This window comes from Dendropsophus ebraccatus, chromosome 4 (genome assembly GCF_027789765.1).
Source record: "Dendropsophus ebraccatus isolate aDenEbr1 chromosome 4, aDenEbr1.pat, whole genome shotgun sequence".
Taxonomy (NCBI): Eukaryota; Metazoa; Chordata; class Amphibia; order Anura; family Hylidae; genus Dendropsophus; species Dendropsophus ebraccatus.
The window spans coordinates 127,772,198-127,798,517 of record NC_091457.1 but is presented as its reverse complement, the minus strand read 5'-3'; the positions used below and the strand labels follow the sequence as shown (position 1 = coordinate 127,798,517).

At 43.1% G+C, this 26,320-nt stretch overlaps 1 protein-coding gene across 2 annotated transcripts in view; it reads left to right on the top strand.

Moving 5' to 3' along the window:
- Positions 1-26,320, top strand: part of PXK (PX domain containing serine/threonine kinase like) — a 63,201-nt gene that overhangs the window by 29,357 nt on the left and 7,524 nt on the right. Inside the window, exons 5-18 of one of the 2 annotated variants that reach the window (XM_069966975.1) lie at positions 219-296; positions 389-462; positions 1,433-1,507; positions 2,638-2,742; positions 4,463-4,564; positions 6,527-6,688; positions 7,616-7,733; positions 10,793-10,871; positions 11,545-11,593; positions 14,135-14,212; positions 14,392-14,478; positions 14,944-15,013; positions 15,809-15,868; positions 24,377-24,408. In XM_069966975.1, the coding sequence (XP_069823076.1) occupies positions 219-296; positions 389-462; positions 1,433-1,507; positions 2,638-2,742; positions 4,463-4,564; positions 6,527-6,688; positions 7,616-7,733; positions 10,793-10,871; positions 11,545-11,593; positions 14,135-14,212; positions 14,392-14,478; positions 14,944-15,013; positions 15,809-15,868; positions 24,377-24,393 (1,154 nt within the window). In that variant the 3' untranslated portion in view covers positions 24,394-24,408. Of the gene's footprint in view, positions 1-218; positions 297-388; positions 463-1,432; positions 1,508-2,637; positions 2,743-4,462; positions 4,565-6,526; positions 6,689-7,615; positions 7,734-10,792; positions 10,872-11,544; positions 11,594-14,134; positions 14,213-14,391; positions 14,479-14,943; positions 15,014-15,808; positions 15,869-24,376; positions 24,409-26,320 lie in introns of those variants that run through there. The other variant, XM_069966974.1, reaches the window with a different exon arrangement.

The following is a 26,320-nucleotide window of genomic DNA, read 5'->3' as shown; positions in this document are numbered from 1 at the left end:
TCGACGCAAAAGGGGCCACCCTGATATTTCCCTATTTATGTTCCAGTACTCGCAACCATCATGTGCTGTTCCCGGACGGTATGGTAAATGTAGGCAATAAACATGTAAAAAAAGGCTAATATTCCAGTTCAAAGCAGAATAGATAGTTTTGTAGTGTGTTAGATGAGCCCGGTCGCTCTCCTGAATGTCATTCATCCCTCACACTTCTTCTCTTGCAGAAATTGCCTTGCAGCAGGTTTCAATGTTCTTTCGATCAGAGCCCAAATTTGAAGTGGTTGAACCCCTGAAGGACATAGGTGAGTTAGGAGGAGTGACCTGGTTTATTATCAGTGACTTGGAGTCTCTTTGGTGAATGCGTTGTCACATGTCTTCTATTTCTCTTCTCCAGGTTGGAGACTGCGGAAAAGATATTTCCTAATGAAGTGTAAAAATCAACCCAAAGACCCCCTTGTCTTAAGCTGGGTAAAGATGTCTGTCGTGTGCATCATGTACTGTGCAGTTTATTGGAAGCTGCTAGTAGTGACAGTGATATAGACTTGTTATATGTGTGCAAAAAAGATGAGCTAACCTCAAGCCTGAGTGTCTGGCATTTGACTTTCGCTGCCTGGAGAAGTCGGATGCAGCCCCAGGGCTGCCAGGAAGACATCGATACAGCCTATGGCCTAGGGCTGGATCCAATGTCTCCAGGCAGCCAGTCAAATGCCGAATGCTCAGGCTCAAGGTTCACTCATCTCTAGTGTGCTAGATCAGTGATCTATACAGCATCTTCTATAGCAAACCCAGAGCCCTGTTTCTGATATAAGTGGATGTCTCCATGTCCCTTATTAATTCTTTTTTTTTGGTTGCATTAGACTATGTTCACATTTGGTGGCACCAATAAGCTGTACCATTACCACTCCTAGCAAAGCCACTCAAGAAGTTTAATAGAATATTGCTGCTTAAATGTAAATTGTGATTGTACTTTGTGTAGGCCATAGCAAAAAAAAAAAAAAAGCATGGGCAGTGGTAAACAAATATTAAGAACAGGTAGTGTCTAGAAGTGTAGGTTTGCAGGACTTTATCAGTCAGTACAGAGCTAGATAGTCCATAGTATAGTAAGGTACAGACCCTGCATTATATCCTGGAGCCTAATGCATTTATTTAAAGGAGTGATACAGGCTGTGAAAAGCATGGACGCTTACTTCCAGAAACAGCACCACTCTGTTTGTGTCTGGTGTTGCAGCTCAGTTTCATTGAAGTAAATGGAGCTGAATTGTAATACCCCACACAACCTGAGGATAGTGGTGATGCTGTTTGTACAAGAAAGTAGCTGTGCCTTTCCCACCCCCCCCCTAATCCTGGGCTTCCCTTACCATGAAAGCCATGAAAGTGTGCAGTACTGAGAGAAGCCGGTAATAACCAATGTACATGTGCTTTTCTTTTTGTGCTTTAGGCTGATTTAGGTCCTGATAAATACCTGCAGGATAAGGACTTTCAGTGTGCAATAAAACTGCTGCCATCATGGACTGTAAGTATCAGCGGCTTCCCTATGTGATCCTGAGACATGATTAACCGTATTAACAGCTGCTACTACCCTAGGCACTTAACCTGAAGACGCCCCATCTTCACTCCCCATCACATTGATATCTGATCAGTCTTAGGCTATGTTCACACACTGTACGTCACCACATGCAGCAGATACCAGACCCTCATGCGGTAGCCAATAGGTGTATGGTCAACAATCCTGGTAACAGCACATGACTAGTGGGGAAGAAGTGGGAGTGTGGTTTCCGCCACATGCATACCCCCAACACACCACCACCACCTTGAAAACACACCAGATTTACTGGCAAGTCTTAAGGGAAGGTAGGAGAGTAAAAAAATAAAACAGAAAAAAGTTTTTTTTCTTCCCCCTGTTCCCTGGTGCTGCCCCCTGAAAGCTGCTGCCCTAGGCACCGGACCATGGGTGCCTAGTGGTAAATACGGCCCTGGCTCCATTACATTACATGGCACTACAGCATGCACATACAGTACTCTATAGACAGTCCTGCTGTGTGCATACTCTGTAATGTCAAATATATGAAGTTTATCAGCCCACTTACCTTCTAGATGCTGAGACCGCCACCAATTTGACTTTAACAACTAAGGACTTTGACTATAGATTTTAGGTTAATGTCCCTTTAATTAAGTCTGGGAGGCAGGGCTGGAAAGATCTACATCATGAGCATATTAGGTCAGTCTGGAGCCATAAATAGTGAGCGTTGGCCTTAATGACTACATGACCTTGTACCTTTCCATGACATAATTCTCTGGAAAGATTTACCAGTTTTGTGTTTATGGCTCCGGGCATTCACACTTTGCTGGCATCCACCAATGTTAATACCCTGACTGGTGTATGCCGCCTGAAAAAATAATAGAGTTGGATGTTTTGTGGTCAAAAAAGACTTACTTCTCTGTGTGTGAGTGTACTGACTGCTCATGAATGGCGACAATGTAACACTGGCCTGACCAGTGAATGTGTCGTTTGAATATGTCACTTATTTAGTGTCCGCTGTGATCTGTTGACTTGAGTTTCTTGCCGTTTGTTATAGTATAATGTCCCTTTAAGCTAGAGCCTGATTAATGGATAACTCCATAGATTTTATCCTAATTTTGCAGCATCCATACGTCCACCGTGTCACATTTGCCACAGCCAGCGAGTCCTCCGCCCTTGTTATCAGGCCGTTCAACGAAAAGGGAACACTAAAGGATCTAATCTACAAGGTAACATCTGGGACTGTGCTTTTCTGTTTCCATTTATTTGATCCTACTAAAAAGTTTGTCACATCTAGGTAACTTCTCTTGCAGAGGAGGAAGGGCAGCTGATCGCCCTACAGTTTGACAGCATCCCCCCTCCCTACCTCTATCGCAGAACCCACCGTGTGCTGTGACTCTCTTCTGGCTGATGATATGGTCATATGCCAAAAAGAGGGCAATATGCAAGAGGGTTTTCCTTTTTAAAATACTAATGCTTAGAAAGTATGTAGCCAAAAGCCATCATGCCATGGTCATACATTACTACTACAAGCTTCTTCATTGCCCCTGGTAGCCAGAATTCTGCTCCACACTGACAAGGGGCAGATACCCTGAAACAGCTGTCTGTGGATGGATGCCTGGCTTTGGTAAACTCTTTTCATGTCGCTTTACTCGCAACTGAGTTAGACTTTTAAAAGTCTAACTGGAATCCCCCTATTTATGTTCCAATCCTCGCAACCGAGTGGGACTTAAGGGGCTACCTATCAGGGTGGTTTGGTGTTCTCCCTACTGGAAGGCACATCTTGGCAACAGGTTTTCCTTTCCTGGAGGGATATCTGGCTATTCCTGTGTTTTGAGACTCACAGTTGAGGCTCCACGGACCCCTTTTTTGCATTCATTATAGACAAGTGCACAAAGAAGAACAGCAGAGAGATCCTGTAATATGCCCCTTTGTTAGGTTAAATGGTCTAAAAACATATAACTTAGTCTGGGGTGATTGGCCTATTGGTTGGTGGGTTGGATATCTTGGTGCCGTTTCTCTTTTTTTCCCTCCCTCTCTTCTCCACGGGCTGGGGATTTATGGGGTGATAAGGTATAACTATGGATAATTTTATGCAATTTAAAAAATATTAATAAACCCCTTTGTGGTGCCCACTAATTTATGTATTGATTAATTTAGACTTTTTTGATGAATTAATGCAAAGGGAATACAATTCATGGCCATAGCTGCCACCACATGGTGTCAAACATTTATCTGCAGGTGTTACTGCTGGAGTTGTCCTCATTGTATTAGTGTAAAATGTTTTAATATTCTTTTCTGTTATCCTTAAAGTGTCCCTGTACCTATAAGAAAAAAAATAACTTTTGTGTCTGGGTGTTCATATCTACACGATATTAGACCAAGCTGGGAGAAGCTTGTGGCTGTGCGCTTCACTCCCTGGCGTGCTTGCTTTTACCATCTTGTTGCAGGTGATGGTCTCTATATTTATAGCGGCGATTGTCTCATATAGTGCGACAGCGGTTGCAGGAAGTCAGGGAGTTAGCTGCTTCTCTGGGCTCTTTCAAAAGATCATTGGTAGTCTGAACACCCAGACCTCAACCAATCCATTCAAAACCTTTGACCTTTCTCTGCGACCTGTAATTTTATGATGTTAGGGACAGACAGGAAGACATTACTGTTCTCCTAGGACTCCTCAGCTATCTACCCTGACTAATGTATACTGTACATTCAGGCTGTTGTGCAGAATGATATTCCAGCCATACAGGTTTTATGCCTTTTCAGGGTTTGTGGCTAGTTACTGACCTTGCCTGTCACTTTGTGCTCTATTTTCCATTGCTATGAATGATTCTTATGCTCCGCGGCTCAGTCCTCCGCCACCAGCTGATCAGGATTGTTCTGGATCTGTATTTCCTGGTATATTTTTAGCTCCTCTTCGTTCTCGGTCAGGTGATTGTCCTTCTCTTCTAGGCCAAGCCGAAAGATCCTTTTCTAAAGAAATACTGTAATCCCAGAAAAATCCAAGGGCTGGAGCTGCAGCAAATCAAGACGTTCGGGAGACAGATCTTAGAGGTATCCTTCTGTTTTGCGGCAAGCCTGTGGTTGTACGGGAGGTTTGTAAACCCCCTACTAAATTTCTGTGTAAAACAATAAAGCATGTATATTCTGTATGGATTTCTGGTTCTTTACAATTGATGGCATATCCAAAGCATCGACTATCTGTTTTATTATGGGTGTTTGAGTAGCGGATCCCCCATCAGTTAGCAGAATGAATGAGCTGCAGGATCAAGTGACTGGGATTGAGCTGCAGTACCAGACACAGCCACATCCGAATGAGGAGGTGTGGAACCAATGTAAATAAGAAAGCAGCCATGCTGATTTATTGTGTTCCTTGTCATTGATCCTGGGATCAGGGCCCCACTGATCAGAACACAATAAATATGACTACAAAGGGTTATGAAACCGTTACCATCAAACATACAGAAACTGACCTATATTTGATGTTGCGCACACATTCCTTTGCTGTAAGTAACAGCTAGCATACACCCCCTAACTAACTGCAGATAATGCATAATTTACTATGGCTGCAGCCCCATAGTACACACGGCCCAGTTGTTGGGACTTTGCACTTTACAAAAAAATTTCTCTAGTCTCCAATTCCCATTAGCAGATCAATAAGTCACAGCAATGTTTACTTACTCCTTATTGTAGCGACCCTGATCTTAAACTGGGCTCCAGCTTGTGGCAGGGAGAGACACAATAGTAGCCTGAGCCCATCACAAGAGAGACAGAAGCCAGGTAACACTGCTGTATGGGAATAGGAAGAGTTAAAGGGGCAGATAACAGATTACACGGGGGGATCAGAGGGGGCAAGCAAGCACCAAACTGTCAGGTCAGCGCTCGCTTGCTCCTCGTTTCTCTGCTCCTTATCTACCCGTGTAATAGCACCGGCAGCGAATGGCTAAATGCAGGGGAAAGGGGCCACGGGGAGCTGTGGGGGTATCTAAAGATCGTCTGGGGAGCCCATAGGAGATAGCAGCCGTCTGCTGTTGCTGCTCCTGTTGCACGGAGTGACAGTAGCAGATTGGTAAAAGAAAACGTTAAAAGATGTTAAAAAGACATTAAAGGGGTTGTCCAGCTAAAATCTTTTTCTTTCAAATCAACTGGTGTCATTAAGTTATATAGATTTGTAATTTACTTCTATTAAAAAATCTCAAAGTCTTCCATTACTTATTTACTTCTATATGTCCTGCAGGAAGTGTTGTTTTATTTTCAGTCTGACACAGTGCTCTCTGCCTACATCTCTGGCCGAGACAGGAACTGTCCAGAGCAGGAGAGGTTTTCTATGGGGATTCATATAAAACCAAGACAGAGTTCCTGTCTCGGCCAGAGATGTCGGCAGAGAGCACTGTGTCACACTGAAAATAAAACAGCATTTCCTGCTGGACATACAGCAGCTAATAAGTATGGGAAGACTTAAGATTTTTTATTAGAAGAAAATTACAAATCTTTATAACTTTCTGATATCAGTTGATTTGAAAGAAAAAGATTTTTGCTGGACAACCCCTTTAAAAGACAACCATCAGTTGACATTGTGCATGTTGGCTGACAGCTGCTTTTTATTACATGAAGCGATTATCGGCTAAATACGTCCGATAAATCACTTTGTGTAATAGGGTGTTTACCTTAAAAGCTTACATAGCGGTTTTAATATGACAACTAGCTGCCATCTTTAGTCTACCCGACAGGCAGGATTTTTTTTGCTGCTACTTTCTTTTTGAAGAAGTAATGAGATGTTTAGGCTTTTATCATTCCTGTGTTCCTGAGATCCAGAAGCCTCCGTAATTGAATATGCATGTCAGTAGTGGAGCGGGAACTGGAGATTTCTGGTTCTAAGTAATTGCAGATTTTACTGCCAGTAAGGAAGTTACATTGATAAATGACTTGAAGCTTTGAGGATTATGTGTATACTTAAGAACTGGTGTATGAAATCTTCTTCTCTGCTGTATATAAATGTCTCCTTATATCCTCCAGGTACTCAAGTTTTTACATGATCGAGGTTTTCCTTATGGCCATCTTCATGCTTCCAATGTTATGCTTGAAGGAGAGACGTGTCGGCTGATGGACTTAGAGAATTCCCTACTTGGATTGCCGTCCTTTTACAGATCTTATTTTACACAGTTCAGAAAAATCAATGTAAGTTCTTATTTTCTGAAGAATCCCTTGTATATAGGCTGTGGGTGTGCAGATGTAACAGTCCCATCTAGACCCTGAAACTTACTGTCTCTGCTTAGTGCCACTGTCATTTAAATTTTTTTTGTAGAAATCAATAGTACAGGTGATTTTAGAGACATTGTAATTGGGTTTATTAGCCAAAAATGCATTTTTATCATGAAAAAGCAGTTTCAAGCTCTTCCCCCTGACTTCATGGTTCTCTTATGGAGAGGGGAGGGGTGGAGGGAGATGAGGCACCAAAACAGGACAACAAAGAGTCAATTTACAGCTACATCACTGGGCTATCTCCTCTGAAGTCAGCACTGACCTATCTGACCTCTGAATAGCGGCTTTCACACAGCTCCCACTGTGTAATCCTTTGTTCTCTGCTGGTGACTAGTCTTCCTCCTCCCTCCTCCCTTCTCCATAGAACAGACAGGGCTCAACTGATGTAAAAGAGTCGAGATTTCCTGATAATGAGCAGTGAATGAGAGAGCGGAGGGAAGGGGGAACCTGGGGAAAGTCTTTTTGAATGCAGATAATGGCAGATTTGCTTAATAAACCCAATTACAACGTTTCTTAAAATCGCCTGGACTAATGATTTCTGCAAAAACAAACAAACAAAAAACTCCCAACAGTGACACTTTAAAGGGGTTTTCTGGGCAAAATGGAGTGATGAGCTACCTACAGGATAGGTCATCAGTCACTGATCCATGGCTTTTATCACAAAGAAGTCACCAGTATATATGGCTCATAGTATACAGTATAGGCTCTTACAAATATTGAGGCCCATGAGTTTTTTTACATTATAACTCAGTTTACAGAAATCCTCATTTTCTGGGCCTTTGTAAGTATCAGGGAACCATGTTTAGTTGCAGACAATCTTCGATGCATTTCTCTGTTTTGCAGACATTGGAAAGTATTGATGTGCACTGCTTTGGCCACTTACTATATGAGATGACATATGGCCGACCTCCTGATTCTATACCTGTAGATCAGTTTCCCCCTGCTCCGTCCATGTCAGTGGGTGAGTACTGTCCATGCCTAGAAGCTGATTAATCCAGTACTTTAATATGAATGCATTTACTGTATACGGCTAAGGACAGGAAGGAGTAATGATAAGGAGGAGCAGAGGCCAATGAGACTCCAGTAGAAGTGGGAGCTAGCGGTCTCTTCCTGGTTATTGCAAAACAATTGGTGATATCCCAGGAGCTGTTTCATCTGTCCTATTGTTATGGGCGGAGCATTGTCCCGTATGTCCTACTGCCCACCCCCACTGCATTGCTGCTAATTTAGTAAGAAGAGGAGCCAGCATAGACTACATCACTACACTGTTCCATTCTCCATTCTTCAGTGGCCACCATCACTGTGTGCTTTGCACCCATTGCCACCGTCAGCAAGTAGGGGGAACAGTTTGCTCCAGGTTTGAGTGCTGCTCCTGTTCTCCAGTAAATGTCCGCTTTTTCATCTAGGATTACACAACACAGAGACAGTGACAGATGAGCTTTGTGGTTGTTAGCCATCTACTATAGAAGGCTTCCAACTTGACCATCCAGAAAAACTGCATAGTGTGGCAACATGACACTCACTGTAACACTGGTGCAAGGGCCTTGAAGGGGTTCTGTCTTAAAGCAAAGTAAAGATAAAGATCAGACGTCTACCACATACAGTAAAAATGTTCTTAGTTATGTTCTGTTTTTAGTATACTATCTTACATTGCTGTACTGTTTTTCTCCCTCATGGATTTAAAGAGACTCTGTCAGTAGGGTAGTACAAACTAGTGACAAAGAAGCTGAACAGAATGATGTATCAGAATGATTGTTCTGTGCATCTGATTCATAGATATCCTTCTCAGGGCCGATTCTGGGGTTTCTGCCGCCTGAGGCAAACCTCAGGCGGCCGCCCCCTGACACCCCCCCCACCCCCCCCGCCGCCGTAACCGTAACCGAATCACCCGCGCCTGCACCCCCCCCCCGGGCCGGCCCTGCAGCCACTCACCTGTCCTGCAGCAGCCGCCCCGTCCCGCTCACCGCTGTCTCCCGACCCTGCAGCCGCTCACCTGTCCTGCCGCAGCCGTCCCGTCCCACCGCTGTTCCTTTCCGCGCTCCAGTGCCGTCAGACAGCAGCTGTCATCGCCCTCCAGAGAGTCGTGAGTGCCTGGGGTCAGCGGGGGCATCGCGGCCCCCGCTGACCACGGGCACTCACGACTCGCTGGAGGGCGATGACAGCTGCTGACTGACGGCGCGGGACAGCGGTAAGCGTTGGCGGCAGGACAGGTGAGCGGCTGCAGGCGCAGGGCTGCTGTCTGCCGCCCCCTGCAGGGGCGCAGAATCTGCCGCCTGAGGCGGAATACTCATTCCGCCTCATGGCAGAAACGGCCCTGGATGATCTTACTGTAATGTCGCCCCCCTGCAGCTCGCTCAGGGGCACGTGATGCTAAGCACATCAAACAGTGAGACATGGATTAGTCCTCTGATATTCTGACTTTTACTTACTGACACTTTGTAGATTCTGCAAATCCTTTGTGTCTGATGTGACAGCCGAGCAAATCCATTCCGGCAGCAGAAGTAGATGGCTGGGAACCTTCACTGTAGTTATATAACATCTCCATCATCTTATGGCTGCTATGGTATTCCCTCCATTTACGTTTGGCCAAGCCGAAATACACATGTATATGGCGAGATCAGAAGAGATCATTTGGTGACCCAAACATTTGACTGACTGCTATCACATGTGTATGGATTCCTTAAAGGGGTTATCCAGGCTTAGAAAAACATGGCCCCTTTGTTCTAAAAGCAATGCCACTCTTGTCCTCAGTTTGGATGTGGTTTTAAAAGGATGCCTCACACTTCGCAGGATACTGTAAAAAAAAAAAAAAGCTATTGTGAGTGTATTATGACACAGTTTTTGCTGGAAAGTAGCTGTGTTTTTTTTTCTACTCCTGGACAATCCTATTAAAGGGGTTGTCCAGCAAAAATCTTTTTTTTTTTTTTTGGTTTCAGAAAGTTATATAGATTTGTAATTTACTTCTATTTAAAAATCTCAAGTCTTCCCATACTTATTAGCTGCTGTATGTCCTTCAGGAAATGTTTTCTTTTCAGTCTGAAACAGTGCCCTTTGCTGCCACCTCTGTCTGTGACAGGAACTGTCCAGAGCAGGAGAGGTTTTCTATGGGAATTTGCTACTGCTCTGGAGAGTTTCTGTCTCAGACAGAGATGGCAGCAGAGAGCACTGTGTCAGACTGGAAAGAAAGCAACATTTCCTGCAGGACATACAGCAACTGATAAGTATGGGAAGACTGGAGATTTTAAATAGAAGTAAACTACAAATCTAATATAACTTTCTGAAACCAGTTTATCTGAAAAAACAAACAAACAAACAGATTTTCACTAAAAAAACCCCTTTAAAGCGACTCTGTACCCACAATTTGTCCCCCCCCCCCCAAACCACTTGTACCTTCGGATAGCTGCTTTTAATCCAAGATCTTTCCTGTGGTCTGTTCGGCAGGTGATGCAGTTATTGTCCTAAAAAAACAACTTTTAAACTAGGAGCCCCGTGCCCAACTACCGGGGCTTAGATTGTGTATGCATTAGGCTGGCACACCCTCTCTGTCCCTCCTCCCTGCCCTCCTCATCATTTGGAATTCTCTAGGTAGATTGTCTCCTGTTCCTCAGCTGTGTGAGCCCGGCACATGGGCTGGATCGTTAAGGCACCTGTGTAGTTTTCACTGCAGAGAAATAGGAAAAATGATGAGGAGGGTGGGGAGGAGGGACAGAGAGGGTGTGCCAGCCTAATGCACAGACACTCTAGGCCACGTCAATTTGACACAGGGCTACCAGTTTAAAAGTAGTTTTTTTATGACAATCACCTGCCGAGCGGACCCCAGGACAGATCTTGGATTAAAAGGAGCTATCTGAAGGTACAAGCGGTTTGGAGGGGTCAGATTGTGGGCTGTATTAGCTTGGGGGCTATATGGAGCTGTAATGCAGCCAGGTGCGTCAGGCTTCAATGATGATTCCCACTGATTATTGTGATCGCAATAGTTAAAGGATGATGGAAATCTACAATGTTTTACTTCTATTTCAGTGTCTGTTCTGGAGTCCATCCTGTCGTGTGAAGCCTGTAAATCCGGCATGCCTTCTGTGTCCCAGCTCCTTCAGATGCCGTGAGTCTTCTCATCATGTCTCCATATTATATGATTTGTCTCTGCCGGGAGAAGCTTGACAGCCTTTTATATGATTCATACTAATGAGGCATCCTCTATGTTAAAGGGGTTGTTCAGCCCCAGAAAATGTTTGAAAACCATGTGAGGGAATTTTTTAAAAAAAAAAACTATACTCATCTGCCCTGATCCTCTACAGCTTTTACTCACTAATTCCTATGACATGTTGTCTCCTCATGAACTGCCAGTCACTACAGGCTGCAGCAGTGACCCACCTTGGCCAGTGATTGGCTGATCAAACAGTTCATGCGGGGTCTATGCATCATATGAACCAATGAGCAGTGGGGACTGGGTGATGTCAGAATAGCAGCTGTGGAGGGGCTCAGAGCAGGTATTTTTTCATCACCTTGATGCTGTATTTTTTTTTTTAAAGGGGTAGTCAAGCATCAGTAATTTGTACCATAACATCTTCTGTGTGTGTGTGTGTGGGGGGGGGGGGGGAATAAAGTTAATGTTGGCTCAATAATATTGACAAAAATTGCTCTATTTCTGACAAAGTAAAACCGATTCCCATCCCTTCAGTCTCTGTATGATGAATTAACCAACTTACTTGATGCCAGTTCTTAACTTAAGAAAGGCAGTCTTGAGTAAATATCTTTTTTCCCCTACCTTTTAGGTTATTTAGTGATGTGGCGCTGATGAATACTGAAAAACCTCAGTTTAAGGTAATCTTTGGAGATGGTTATGTATCACTGACCACAGTCTGTTTTCTTTACCTAGTAGTGGCTGTATCTGACAGGCTTTACATGTTTCCATTGTCTACAGATTTGTGGATGATGAGAGACAAAATTGCATTAAAGACCTTATCCTGGAGAAAAATCACTGACCTCGCCATGACTTGTAGATCTACTGTAAAGCTACTGTAGATTTACTGTATGTGGTGACAAGTCATTTTAGTCAGTTAATTTTTTAAATGGGTTGTATTGTATAGGACAAGAGTCTGCTTTATTTTCCAGAAATGATGCCACCCTTGTGTACAGGACGTGTCTGGTACTGCAGCTCAAGGGAATGGGGCTAAGCTGTAGTAATAGAGACGACTCATGGACAGGAGTGGTGCTATTTTTAAAGCGACTCTGTACCCACAATCTGACCCCCCCCAAACCTTTGGGTAGCTGCTTTTAATCCAAGATCTGTCCTGGGGTCCGTTCGGCAGGGGATGCAGTTATTGTTCTAAAAACAACTTTTAATCTTGCAGCGCTGTGTCTAACGACCGGGGCTTACATTTGTATATGCATTAGGCTGGCACCACCTCTCTGTCCTTCCTCCCCACCCTCCTAATCATTAGCAATGATCCAGAAACATTTACTGCTGTTTGAGCTTTGCACAGGTGTATTAACGATCCAGCCCATGTTCATTATGCACACCGGTGGGGAATAGGAAGCAATCTGCCTGAAGCATTCCTAATAATAAGGAGGGCGGGGAGGAGGGACGGAGAGGTGGTGCCAGCCTAATGCATATACAAATGTAAGCCCCGGCTCTTAGACACAGCGCTGCCGGATTAAAAGTTGTTTTTATGACAATAACTGCATCCTCTGCCGAACGGACCCCAGGACAGATCTTGGATTAAAAGCAGCTATCTGAAGGTACAAGTGGTTTAGGGGGGGGTCAGATTGTGGGTACAGAGTCGCTTTAAGGGGGCAAAATAGGCCTTTTGTATCCAGTTGGTGGATACTGAAAGCCTATAGCGCCACTCTTATCCATGAGCTGCAGCCTAGCCCTATTCATTAGAGCTGCCCCAGTTCCTGCTATATATTCTAGATATCAGAGCCTTGCACAGTTAATCTGTTATGTAACCATACAGAAATATATGTGCTAAGGCAAAAGTAGGGGTGATGGGAATTGTAGTTTTTAAACAGCTGAAGGGCCTGAGTTTGACACGCCTGCTCGAGAGGAAAAGCACTTGGCCCCGATGGGCTACCTCTGGAGGCATTTATTCAATACCAAGATATACTATTACCTCAATTTTTCCAAGCTTATCAGAAGTCCTTTTATTAACAAATTCTCCCTGACTCCTTTTATTCTGCAAATATTGTCCTTATTTATATCGCCCGATCTCTCTTCTCAACGTAGATTAGAAACTACTGACAGAAATTCTGGCCAACTGCCTCAATAGGATAATCCCTACTCTTATTCACCGCGACCAGTCTGGATTTGTCCCTGAACATAGTACCTCAGACGGGCGCAGATAACTCTTCAGAGAGGAGTCAGGCAGACGCTGCCAAGGCGTTTGATTCTATAGAATGGGCCTTCCTAATAGCGGTCTAATGTAAATTTAAGTTTGGACCTAACTTTATCACATGGATCCGCCTCCTATATCACTGTCCGAAAGCCGCTACATCCCTTAATGTCTTGGTGTCGCCCTCCTTCAGCCTGGAGCAGGGCACTAGACAGGGGTGTCCCCTCATTCCGCTTCTCTTCATCTTGGCTATGGAGCCTCTTGCAGTGTCATTGCAAACAGACCCCATTTATAAAGTTGTACCATATACTGGTCTAGAAGACCGTGTTGGTCTCTATGCCGACAATCTCCTGCTTTTCTTGTTGGAGGTGGATAACTCCCTGCCCAGAGCCAAGATATGTATGGTACTTATACTGGTCTGTGCGTGAACTAGACTAAATCTTTTTTATTATACACCCATGTAGATAGATACCATTTACTGGGCTCTAGTGTAGAAGGCCTCCTCGTAGTAAACAAATTCCGCTACTTAGGAATAAAACTTATTGCGAGTTCTACTGCCCTGGTTTCTCTGAATCAGGGTATCTCTGTTCAGAGATAAATTCAAGGTCTTGGGATCTCTACCATTGTCTGTGGTGGGCCATAGCAACCTGATTAAAATGGTTGTTCTTCCTAAATGTCTCGATGTACTCCAGCACGTTTTTGTACCAATTCCTAAGTCATTTTTTTTCACGCTATAGATTCATCCATTATATCTTTTATATGGGAATCCTCCCGTTCTAAGCTACAGCTGGCCAAACATTATAGCAAAACGTATTGCTGATAAAGCAGTTTAGTGAGACTAGCATGCCACCTATAGGTAGAGGTATAGAACAACACCATTGGTGACACTTATAGGGGTTGTGTCACTACACAGGGGGATGCAGCAGGGGGATTAGTTTAGTAGGTGGTAGGTGGGGACTAGACACATCAGCAGGAGAAAGTAATATTACGGAAACAATCAGATTAAGGATTTTTTTTTCTAATCTTGTAGATTCCTACCAAGTTAAAAGAAGCCCTGAAAACAGCCAAAGAATGTATGGAGAAGAGGCTCGCGGAGGAGCAGAAATCGGTATGTTCTTTGTGTATAGTTCCCAGGTTACAATGAATTCAAGTATTATCTGGAAGGGAATCTATCAGCAGGTTATCATGACTGACAATAGAAGCTAATATGGGGCCATTACCATGTGCATTATAATACCTTTAATATGGCTCCCAGATATGTAACCCAGCCCTGTACATATCGTGTAGATCTACCAGCACAGGCGTCTGACACGAGCACAGTCACATCACGGGTCAGAGGAAGAGAAGAAAAAGAGGAAAATTCTGGCACGGAAGGTAAATAAGATCTGTCCTGTAACACTATATAGCGGTTACACTTGTCCTTGACCACAGTACAACCTAAATGCTCTGCTCCCTTATGTGTGTATAAATCCCCTGCGAGCTAGATACGTCAGCAGCTGCCGCACTCTCTGGTAGAAGGCTCTATCAGTTTTGACTTTAGGCTGTTTAGCTCAGAGTATTGCCTAGACTTGATACAATTTTATCCACTTTTCATTTCATAGCAGGGCTAATAGCAGAAAAGCAGCATTTCAGCTATTTTATGGCCTTTCTCATTGTTTTTATGTGCAACTTTATCCAAGGCCAGTGCTTCAGTGTCTTGTACTGGATTACGTACGTTGCTAGGAAGTTGGTGCCACCTAGAGCCAACCATTGCATGGTGTTATCCATTGCTGGTGGTTGAGTTAAACATGATTCCACTGCAAGTATTCATTTAATAGACCTTCTTCTTGAATTCCTCAGAAGTCAAAGCGCACAAACTGCGAATCTGCAGAAGAGCAGTCAATGAAATGCAACAACTCAAATAATTCAGGTACGTTCAAAGCTAGTTATTTACATCAGGGTTTTTCAAGGTTTTTGTACCTGCACTTCATCGTGCGATACATGTTGATGCTGGGCCTTATTAATAAACACATACTACTATACAGCGCCAAATACTGCCATGTAATGCACACAATATTCCAGGACCACAGTGCAGCAATAAATACTGCTCCACTTTTAGTAAACCAGCACCACAGTGCAAAAATAAATACTGCACCACCTGTAGTAAACCAGCACCACAGTGCAGAAATAAATACTGCTCCACCTGTAGTAAACCAGCACCACAGTGCAGAAATAAATACTGCTCCACCTGTAGTAAACCAGCACCACAGTGCAGAAATAAATACTGCTCCACCTGTAGTAAACCAGCACTACACTACAGAAATAAATACTGCTCCACCTGTAGTAAATCACCATCACAATGCAGAAATAAATACTGCTCCACCTGTAGTAAACCAGCACCACAGTGCAGAAATATATATATATATATATATATATATATATATATATATATATATATATATATATATATATACAGTGTATGTGTGTGTGTATGTATATATATATATATATACACACACACACACACACACACACACACACACATACTGTGTGTGACGATTTGCAGCAGGCCAATGCTAGCAATAAGATAAAGGTGTGGGAATAGGTAGGTACAGTATAAAAGAGGTGCCACAACTGCAAATGAAGTACAAAAGTGGTAGCAAACATGTCAAACATAGTCCTAACAATATACATCCATACAAATGTCTTAATTTCTGCTTTGTAGGCTCTGGAACAAGTTCTCCTCTGACGTCGCCCTCATCTCCTACACCACCTTCAACAGCAGGTCTGTATAGAGTCTTCCTTATTTCCCCCTTAAAGGGAACCTGTTGTGTTGAAAATGCAGTCCAATTAGCAGGCAGCATGTTGTAAAGCAGGAGGAGCGGAGTAGATGCTCAGAAGGCTGGGTGTCAGTCGATGGTTGGACCGCCCACTGGACTCCTAAGCTCAGAATGAGCAAATGGTTAAAATTAATAAAAATCTAATTCTACTCAATACGTATATAACTCTGTTCAGCCTATAGTCAAATGTGCTGCCTGCTTATTTGACTACATTTCTAATGTGACTGGATCCCTTTAAGAATGCAAGTGTCTCTATATATTATTAGAAGCACAATTAAGAGCCTACCAGCTTGGACACTTGCCTCTCTATGTTCACCACTGCATGAGTTCCTAGTGGGGAGTAGTAGGCAGTGTTATTCTAGCAGGTCACTAGAAGACACTGATATTATTCATATAGTGAAGCACTGGTTCCTTGTGGTTAATAGGCCACTTCTCGTTTGAGTATTTGCTCAGACAAAGGGAACGTCGCTACTAACTCGCATACAGCTTGTATTTGCTTTCCAAGAAGACTTACATGGTAAGTTGTCATATAAAGTCTCCTCTGCCTGCTTTTCTCCACGCTCCTCCATCTACGGCCTCTCATGCACGCTCTGTGTTCACACATTACAGTGCCTGATCTCCTGCACCAACGCATCATTATTGTCTTACCTGAAATATCCGGCACTGTGATATTTTAACCCTTATACTGCCAGCAAACTGTGGTGTATTAGATAAAAGAAGCTTTGCAGATCATTTCTCTGGAGTCATCATAGCAACTGTAAAATTAACCCTTCACTTTTGGTAACTGGATTTGCTGAAATCTATAATATAAAGGATTTTTTACATAAGAATGAAAAGGAAAACACAATGTAGAAATAACCTGGTTTCGGTTTCAGCGTTAGGGATTTATTTAGTGCATGTTGCTGGTAAGTGTAGTCATGGACAGCAGCCACTCACAAGCCTAAACATACATGTTGCAAATTACCAGGTGATAGGTCTCCATAACAGTGCATTATGAAATCAGAAGAATCCCTTAAAGGGGTATTGCACCCTAAAGAGTGGGTAGGGCTATACCACTATGGTCAGGGGCGGTCTGAGCTTTAAGACTCCTGCTAACCCTAATAATGAACGGGCCACAGTGTTGGTTCAGCTCTGTATTCCTTTCAAAATTGTCCTTTCACAGCACCTGAAAAGTGGCTTTTCAAAAAGCATTTACTTGAAAACTCACAGAATAACATTGATGACGTGCAGTGTCACGCATGGGGGCATGTTATCCAGAATTTAAGAGAAAACAGTTAATTTTTTTGCAAAAACAGCACCACCCATGTCCTCAGGTTGTGTGTAGTATTACAATTCAGTTCCAATCACTTCAATGGAACGGAGCTGCAAAACCACACCCAAACTGAGGACAAGAGAGGAGCTGTTTAAAGGGGTTATCCAGAGAGCAGAAATGGTGCTATCTCTTCTGCTCTTCGCCTGCTTTTATTTTATCAGGTCAACTGTACCCTTTTCCCCTGTGGTCAGTGTCCTGCCAGGTTACTACCGGGTCCCTTGGGGTTGTGTAATCACGGATGATGTAGTCACGGATGGCCAGAGTGGGATAGTGACCCTCCCGGATAGTAGGACCCGCCACCCACAGAAAGGGGAGAATGTCCCAAGGTTGTGGTGTGTACTGTGTCGTTGGTGGTGAATAATCACAGACTCTTAAAATAAAAAGTTCAGTTGGTTTACTACTTGTAAAGGTGCAGCAGGTAATACAGAAAATCTTGGAGATACACTTGACTAAGTTCCGACAAACACTTGATAAGAGAGCGACCAGATCTGTAGGATATAGTCGTGTTGAGTAATACGAGAAGTAGAGGAGCAGAAAGAAGGATGCCGTGACAGTCTCAATCCATATAGTAGTGTGCTTTGCTGGGAAGTTGGAGAATGAGGTAGAATACTTGTAGAAGAAGAAGAAGAATGAAAAGAACACCTGTGCCCGTGTATTGACCTTTGCTTTAGTCTTCACACTATCTTATGCCCACTAGACCCAGCTGAACCTTCCTAATGGGTGACACAGGCCCCAGACCTTGTTACCTGGGATGAGCGGAGTGCTGAGGGTTCCCTTGCTGACACCTGCGCTGTGAGACAGAGTTCCTAGGCTACTTGCAACTTTGCTCCACCTGGATCAGTTCCTGGCTCTGTGGCTCTGTTATGAATTCCACATATACATACATAATACAGCAACATCTAGTAGCTAACTTTTAGTACTACTTTCACCATAATAAGAATACAAAAACTACAGACTTTTGCGAAGGGTGTATATAACTGTAGCACCCCTTGTGGGATACCACACATTGCGTTTACGGGTATGGTTTCATCAGCACACAACATGCTGCTGCCCCCCTCTCGTCTCAGAAGTTATCAGCAACGGTCAGAGGGAGAAAGTGGAGTCCTGGAAAGCAGAGGAGGTATCGCCTTTTCTGCTCTCCGGATAACCCCTTTAAATGTTACACCATACACCATATCGTGGTTGATACTTGTGATCAAAGTGTTTTAAAACATGCCAAAATTCTGGTGCACAATATTTGCATACAACCAGGTTTTTGCAATCACATACACTGCTATTAGCTAAGCATATATGGCAAGATGTATCACGCTAACTTATAAAATTCACGTTGTTGTCCATAGCAACCAGTCACAGATCAGCTTTCATTTCTCACATTACCCTTGTAAAATGAAAGTTGAGCTGTGGTTGGTTGCTATGGACAACAAACAAACAGTTTTTATGTTGTGTATTGTATAGGTTGGTGTATGGTTAGTTTTTTTGTGTGGATGAAGCATTTCCCTGATGTGGCATGTGATGCTGTGTATAATGGCGGACTGATAGATGTAGAACATGAAGGATGAGCCGCACAGATGTTTACAATCTACTAGTTTCCTTGATCTTAATCCTACAAAAACACTGGCTTACGCCAAAAATTGTATACAGCCGCTATAAAATATCAATGATTCTTTATTAGATAAATATTAATAACACACAAAGAAAAATTATTTTAAATATATTTGATTAAAAACGGATTTGATTAAAAACTGAGTTTCCTTGATCTTAGACATACAGTATCTAAAACTATTTAGATCATTATTGGTGGGGATTTCCCTCCAGATAAAGTGGATTGGATTCCCTATAGCATTCTGTATTTCCTTTGGTACTGATCAGAGACATATGGCAGGAACAATTGTCACTTAGGTTATCCTTATGTCACATCAGGCATTGCAGGAAACCATACTCCAGGTCTGGTCCATTACACCAGATGAGGTGGAGGATTGTCAGCTGTCATGGTACCCACCTAACCTGATGTGAACAAAGCCATCACATGTCTACTGCCTCTGACAGATCCCAATGACATATTCTACATAGGACTCTACCACATGTACTTTAAAGCGCACTACCTGTCCTTACCGAAACCTTTTGATATGTGAAGTTTATCTGTCAAATCCTTAGAACTAGCGGGAATAAGTATGGGATTTGTGCAATCTATCCTCCCTCTGTGTTACATGACACGGACAGGTTTCCGATGAAAGTCTAGGGGGACATCTAAGTCTCAGACACAAAATGGGGAAAGAAGCCCACTGCAGCTCATTCAACTGACTGGTCGGGGTGTAAAAATGTTATTGCAGCAACAATTTTCTAAAAATACTAGGTGTGAGAGCAGAGTAAATCCAGTAATCTGTTGTCATGGATTCTGGATAAGTGACTAGTAGAGGTGCTGCAGGTGCTGGTCCATCCACTGTGCTGCCTGCTCCCATTACACCATCATGCTCAGACATTGTCGGCTTTGCTTGTACATTATTCTCAGCGGCGTCTTTACCCAACAAAACCTGGAGAATGTTGTCTTCCCTGCTTGTAAAAGATGTCTTGTCTCATCATTGCTCTCTGTATAATGACACTGAAGTCTTGAAATATTTTTAGGTGCGTTCACACCTACAGGATCCGCAGCAGATCCGCAGCAGATCCGCAGCAGATTTGATGGTGCAGATTTGATGCTGTGTTAAGTTATTTAAATTAAATCTGCTGCGGATCTGCAGCAGAAAATACGCTGCGCATCCGGTAAGTGTGAACGTACCCTTAAGGGTATTCCAGGATAAATTAACTTTCCCCCTATCCAAAGGATAGGGGAAAAGTAGGAGATCCCAGGGGGTCCAACCTCTGAACACACCTGCCCATCTCCATATTGGGAGCCGGCTCTGTTACAAATAAAGCCACAGCTATGGCGTGTGACCCGCGGCTCTTTTCATTCCTATGGAGCCGATGGAAAAAACAGAGTACATCGCTCTTTCTGGCATACTCTGCTCTTTCCCTCGCTCCATAGGAATGAATAGAGGGGTCCCTCGCCATAGCTGTGGCTCTATTCATAACAGAGCTGACTCCCAATACAGAAATTGGCGGGGGTGTTTAGAGGTTGGACCCCCCCCCCCCCCCAAAAAAAAAAAATAAAAATAAAAAAAATCTCCTACTTTTCCCCTATCCCATGAAAAGTAAATTTTTCCTAGAATACCCCTTTAAGGCGAAATGAAATTGTGCTATGCGAGTGCGTGGCCTAAAAGGGTAGTACATGACATAATACATGCCTTTTGTATGTATGTATGTATAATCCTATGGACATGTATACCCAACCCTGCAACAGGCCTCATCATAATGAGATAATTCATGATATTCAGTACAAATCTGTTAGTGGATTTAATGTTACGGCTAATTGATATTTGTCTATCTATATGTACATTGTGTTATGTATCTACGCAATGTGAAAATTTAATGTTTTCTTCCTGGTTGCTATGACTTCCTACATGTATAGATCTTGCCTGTGGTTATACATGCGCTTGCTAAGCTTGTCTAACCTGAAATTGTCTATGGCAGCCATAACAGATACTATAGTTTATACTGTTGACCGCCTTCAGTGAACCTGAGATCACAGGAATAACCTCCACATACAAAGTGGCTTTTTCTTTGATGACCAGACAGTTTTCCTCATAAGAGTTAAACCCCTTTTAAATAGCGGGGGTCCTCCATCCTTATAAATGAGGCTGTGGATCCTTAGCAGCCAGTGTCATACTAAATAAAATGATGAAATACCACCAGCAGATCTCCTGAATGGAAAGAAGGAAATGTAAGGGGCCTTTCACACGGCCCGATTATCGGTCAGGAGCGTTGCTAGAAACGTCCTGCAGTCAATACTCGGTCCTTGTAAAAATGGCAGCGATCAGCTGGGGACCCGGAAACCGCCTGATCCTAGGCTGATCGTCTGTTGTGTAGTGTGACTGATAGCGATAAAGGTAAACTGCCAGCATAGATAGTAACATAGTTAATAAAGTTGAAAGGAGTCAAGAGCCATTAGGCCTTCCTTGAACTTATTTAATGAATCAGCCATGACAACATCATGTGGCATAGATATGTATATATCTGCTGCTGACAGGCCCAGTGTTTCCCAGACAGGCCAGAAAAAAAGGAACCTTAAATTAGGTGCAGTTTGTACACATTTGGAAAAAAAGTTATAACACTATCTTAGTGTTGTGATACCCAGAAAAGTCTGAAATGTCTTTTTCCAGACCATTCCAGGAAATAGCACATTTTGATTTCAGCACCACCACCAATATTATGCTGCTCTAGTCCCCGCTGATTGGCCGGGCAGACCTCCCCTTGAACTGTAATACTTCCTACATTAGATATGTATATATTAAGTTTTTTTTATTTTTTTTTACTATACATTTAACCTCTTAAGGACATATGACGTACCGGTACGTCATATGTCCGCACTTGCACTTCAAAGCGGGGCCGCGCGGCGGCCCCGCTTTGAAGTGCCGCGATCCCGGGTGCCTCGAGTAGCCCGGGACCACTGCTATTAGCGGGCACGGTCTGATCGCCGTGCCCGCTAATTAGCTAATCGGAGGCAGCTGTCAAAGTTGACAGCTGCCTCCGATTACCGGAGGCAACGTTTCCCTGGTGTCTAGTGGGGGAGATCGCTCCTCCGGGACCTTGTCCCGGAGGAGCGATCTCCGTTACTGATGCCGGCCGGGGACGCGTCCAAGATGGCGCCGTCCTCGGCTCGGCACTCGTTCGTTTTCGGCTGCAGCAGCCGAAAGCAAACGAGTGCCGATCTCATGGATCTCTGCAGCATATCTATGCTGCAGAGATCTCAATGAGAGATCCAAGTGTATATACTAGAAGTCCCCCAGGGGGGCTTCTAGTATATGTGTAAAAAAAATAAATAAAGTGTTGTTAATAGTAAAAAGCCCCCTCCCCTAATAAAAGTCTGAATCACCCCCATTTTCCCAGGTTTTAAATAAAAGTAAACAAATAAATAAATAAATAAACATGTTTGGTATCGCCGCGTGCGTAATCGCCCGAACTATTAATTAATCACATTCCTGATCTCGTACGGTAAACGGCGTCAGCGCAAAAAAATCCCAAAGTGCAAAATTGCGCATTTTTGGTCGCATCAAATCCAGAAAAAATGTAATAAAAAGCGATCAAAAAGACGTATATGGGCAATCAAGGTACCGATAGAAAGATCACATCATGGCGCAAAAAATGACACCTCGCACAGCCCCATAGACCAAAGGATAAAAGCGCTATAAGCCTGGGAATGGAGCGATTTTAAGGAACGTATATTGGTTAACAACGGTTTGAATTTTTTACAGGCCATCAGATACAATATAAGTTATACATGTTATATATCGTTTTAATCGTAACAACTTGAGGAACATGCATAACAAGTCAGTTTTACCCCAGGGCGAATGGCGTAAAAACACATTTCCCCCAAATAAAAGAAATGCGTTTTTTTTTTCAATTTCACCACACTTTGAATTTTTTTCTGGTTTCGCAGTGTACTTTATGCAAAAATTCAGCCTGTAATTGCAAAGTACAATTAGTGACGCAAAAAATAAGGGGTCATGTGGGTTTCTAGGTGGAAAAATGCAAGTGCTATAACCTTTTAAACACAAGGAGGAAAAACCGAAAACGTAAAAACGAAAATGGGCCATGTCCTTAAAGGGTTAAAAAAAATGTTTTCTGGGCAACCTATGCCGATTGAAGGCATTGACATCATATATATAAATCATGAGTGTATACCCCAGACAGAAGACTCAAATGCTGTATATACAGAGCCTGTTATAAGATTATCTGAATAAAATCCTTAAAGGCCATGGACAACTTTGCACTATTTATTATTAATCTTTAATTAAAAATTTGGAAAAAAAGAAGCAACTTTTAAATTTCCTACCAGTTACCTGCTATTCATAGAATGATAAATTCATCAGACAGACTATGCACACTATCAATGCTGTTGAGGTAGCAGCAAGGACACACCAGCTCAGATTGTGAATAGGAGGAGAGAAACCTTTAAGGACAACTCACACAGGCTGTAGAGAAGGGAGCAGACCTAAGGCAATCTGCTGGGGAGCAGCTCAGATTGTGGATGGGAGGAGAGAAACCTTTGAGGACAGCTCACACAGGCTGTAGAAAAGGGAGCAGAGCCAAGGCAATCTGCTGGGGAGAAGCTCAGATTGTGGATGGGATCTTTTTAATGAAGACCTATAAAGAAAATGTATTTTGCACCAAAATAAGAGCAAGGCAGGCATTAAAATGCTTTCAGAGATTGTCTTTTTCCTCCTGCTTCACTTGCTGTTTACTATCTTTAGCAGGCTTTCTGGATGGAAACGCTTTTTACTCTAGCAGCAGAGCAGCCCTTCTGTTGTCTGAGCCAATACTCTTCATTCTGTGGGAAGAGTATAACCTAGTTGCACTTTTAGAAGAGTAGTGGCCTCTATGTGATTAATTATTCACAAAACCCCCCCTTCCTATTATTTTTGCCTATCACATGTGAGAAATAATGGGAGGGGATTAATGCAAAAATTAGAAGGAAGTGTTACAGGGAAAGTGGCAGCTCTGGATCTTGCTCAGAGCTCAAGTGCCAAGAAGGTGGTACCAAACCTTGGCATACATGCCTCTCCTCTACCCCTCCCTGCCTTAAAGGGGTTATCCGTTGCTACAAAAACATGGCCACTTTCCCCCCCTCTCTTGTCTCCAGATTGGGTGGGGTTTCAAACTCCGTTCCATTGAAGTAAATGGAGCTTAATTGCAAACCACACCTGAACTGGAGACAGGAGAGAGGGGGAAAAGTGGCCATGTTTTTGTAGCACTGGATAACCCCTTTAAGTGACTGATAACCATAGCTCGTATTCCATCAATCATTTAAGGTAGGTAGGGGTGAGGAGGAGGAAGGAGACACTTATGCTACGGATCAGCACCACATTCTTGACACTTGGATAGAGCAGATAGCTTCCCTTTAAAGAATAAAGCCCCCCACTAGTGTACACACTTATTTTTTTATCTTCCTGATAGCAGATGAATAATACTGTTTGTACGTGTTTTGTCTCTAATGTATATAATGATCGGTGTCCTTCTTTTCTCCCCTCTGCTGTCTTCAATGTAGAGCATGCATCATTTTGAACGTGAAATATCGGTAAAGTAAGCAAAATGCTTCATTTGTCACTAAAAGAGAAATGGGGGCAGTGCGGAGTGTCATCCTGTCACCGCAGTGGCCATGTTTTATTTTATATTCCCACTTTTTTTTAATACCATTTTACATTTCATCCGTGGGTGCGATGCTTATAGCACAATAAGACAATTTATAGGAATCAAAATGTTTGACGTGTTTGCCTTTTTTTAGTGGCATGGACACCTTAATTGTCTTGTATCACTACAAAGAACCTCTGGCTTTGCCACAGACAGACAGGCATTGACATTGCAGCAGTTACTGAAATCTGATATTACATGGCAGCCATTCAGATGACCGTCTATCCATGTAACACAAGGACATTTCAAGCCACAGAGGGAGGTGCACTTGAAGGGACACCTGCCTTTATTACGTTCATATGCCTTGATAGTGTATATGGACAGAGATTGTCTTCATGACACCAATCCTTTAAAGGAGAAGTCCTCCAAAAGTTATACAAATCACCAATATACACTTATTACAGGAAATGCTTATAAAGAGCTTTTTCCTGTGCTTACTACTGCATCAAAGCTTCACTTCCTGGATAACATGGTGATGTCACTTCCTGGACAAAATGGTGATGTCACGACCCGACTCCCAGAGCTGTGCGGGCTGTGGCTGCTGGAGAGGATGCAGGCAGGGGGACACAGGGACACTGGGCACTGGAGGGACACTGAGCATCCCTCTGCCATCATCCTCTCCAGCAGCCACAGCCCGCACAGCTCTGGGAGTCGGGTCGTGACATCACCATTTTGTCCCGGAAATGAAGCCTTGATGCAGTAGTAAGTGCAGGGAAAAAAGCACTTTATGTGCATTTCCTGTAATAAGTGTATGTTAGTGATTTGTATAACTTCTGGGGGGACAATATAATACTTTAATAAAAAAAATTTCGCCGGACTTCTCCTTTTAAGGCAGTGTGTAAATCATTGCCCAGTGGTAGTAGTGGTAGTCCTCACAGGACTATTTTAGATGTATGGTCCTTCACACATACAGGATCTGCAGCAGATTTGATGCAGTGTCCTATCATTTAGTTACATTGATATCTGCAGCTTTGTATCTGCCGCATATCGTGTACTTGTGAAGGGACCCTTAATGGAGAAAACCTAGTAATTGTTCAATGGGTCCTGCAGCTTTCTAGTATACTTTATATATCTACTTCTCAGTTTTCAGAATCTCTGCTTTCTCTGATTCATTTGGATCCTTGGTTGCTCAGTTCTAGTAAGTTATCGGATGCTACATGGATGCATCATTCGCGTTTAGTTGACCCCAAACTCTGCATTTGATTCTTGGTTGCTGGAGAAGTTGGATGCAGGGCTGCATCTTACTTCTCCAGCTGCCAGGAGTCAAATGCTGAATATTTTGGTTCGGCACGTCGGCTCACACATACTTACCAATGATGATCGGTGTGCAGCAACACATCTTCATTCCAGTCCTACAGTGCTGCTCAGATTGGCAAGAAGTCCTGCTCCGATCATCATTGGTGAGTATATGTGCCAGCCTACGGCGGGGAGAAAAAAAAATGGGCTGCTTCTTTAATTTTCAGTCTCTGAAAGGTAATAATTAAAGGAATTTGCAATTTTAGATTATTAGTAATCTAGAAGTATATGATATAGGGGAATATTTCACTTGTGTGGTGGTGTTTGTGCTCTTATTTGATTGACTTAGGATGTTACAGGAGACAGCATTGTCATGTCGCTACATGTTGTCTGCGATGTTGTTATAGGGTGCAAGGGATTAAAGAGGGGTTGTCCAGCAAAAATCTTTTTCTTTCAAATCCCCTGGTGTCAGAAAGTTATATAGATGTGTAATTTACTTCTATTAAAAAATCTCAAGTCTTCCTATACTTATCAGCTGCCGTATGTCATGCAGACATCTCTGGCC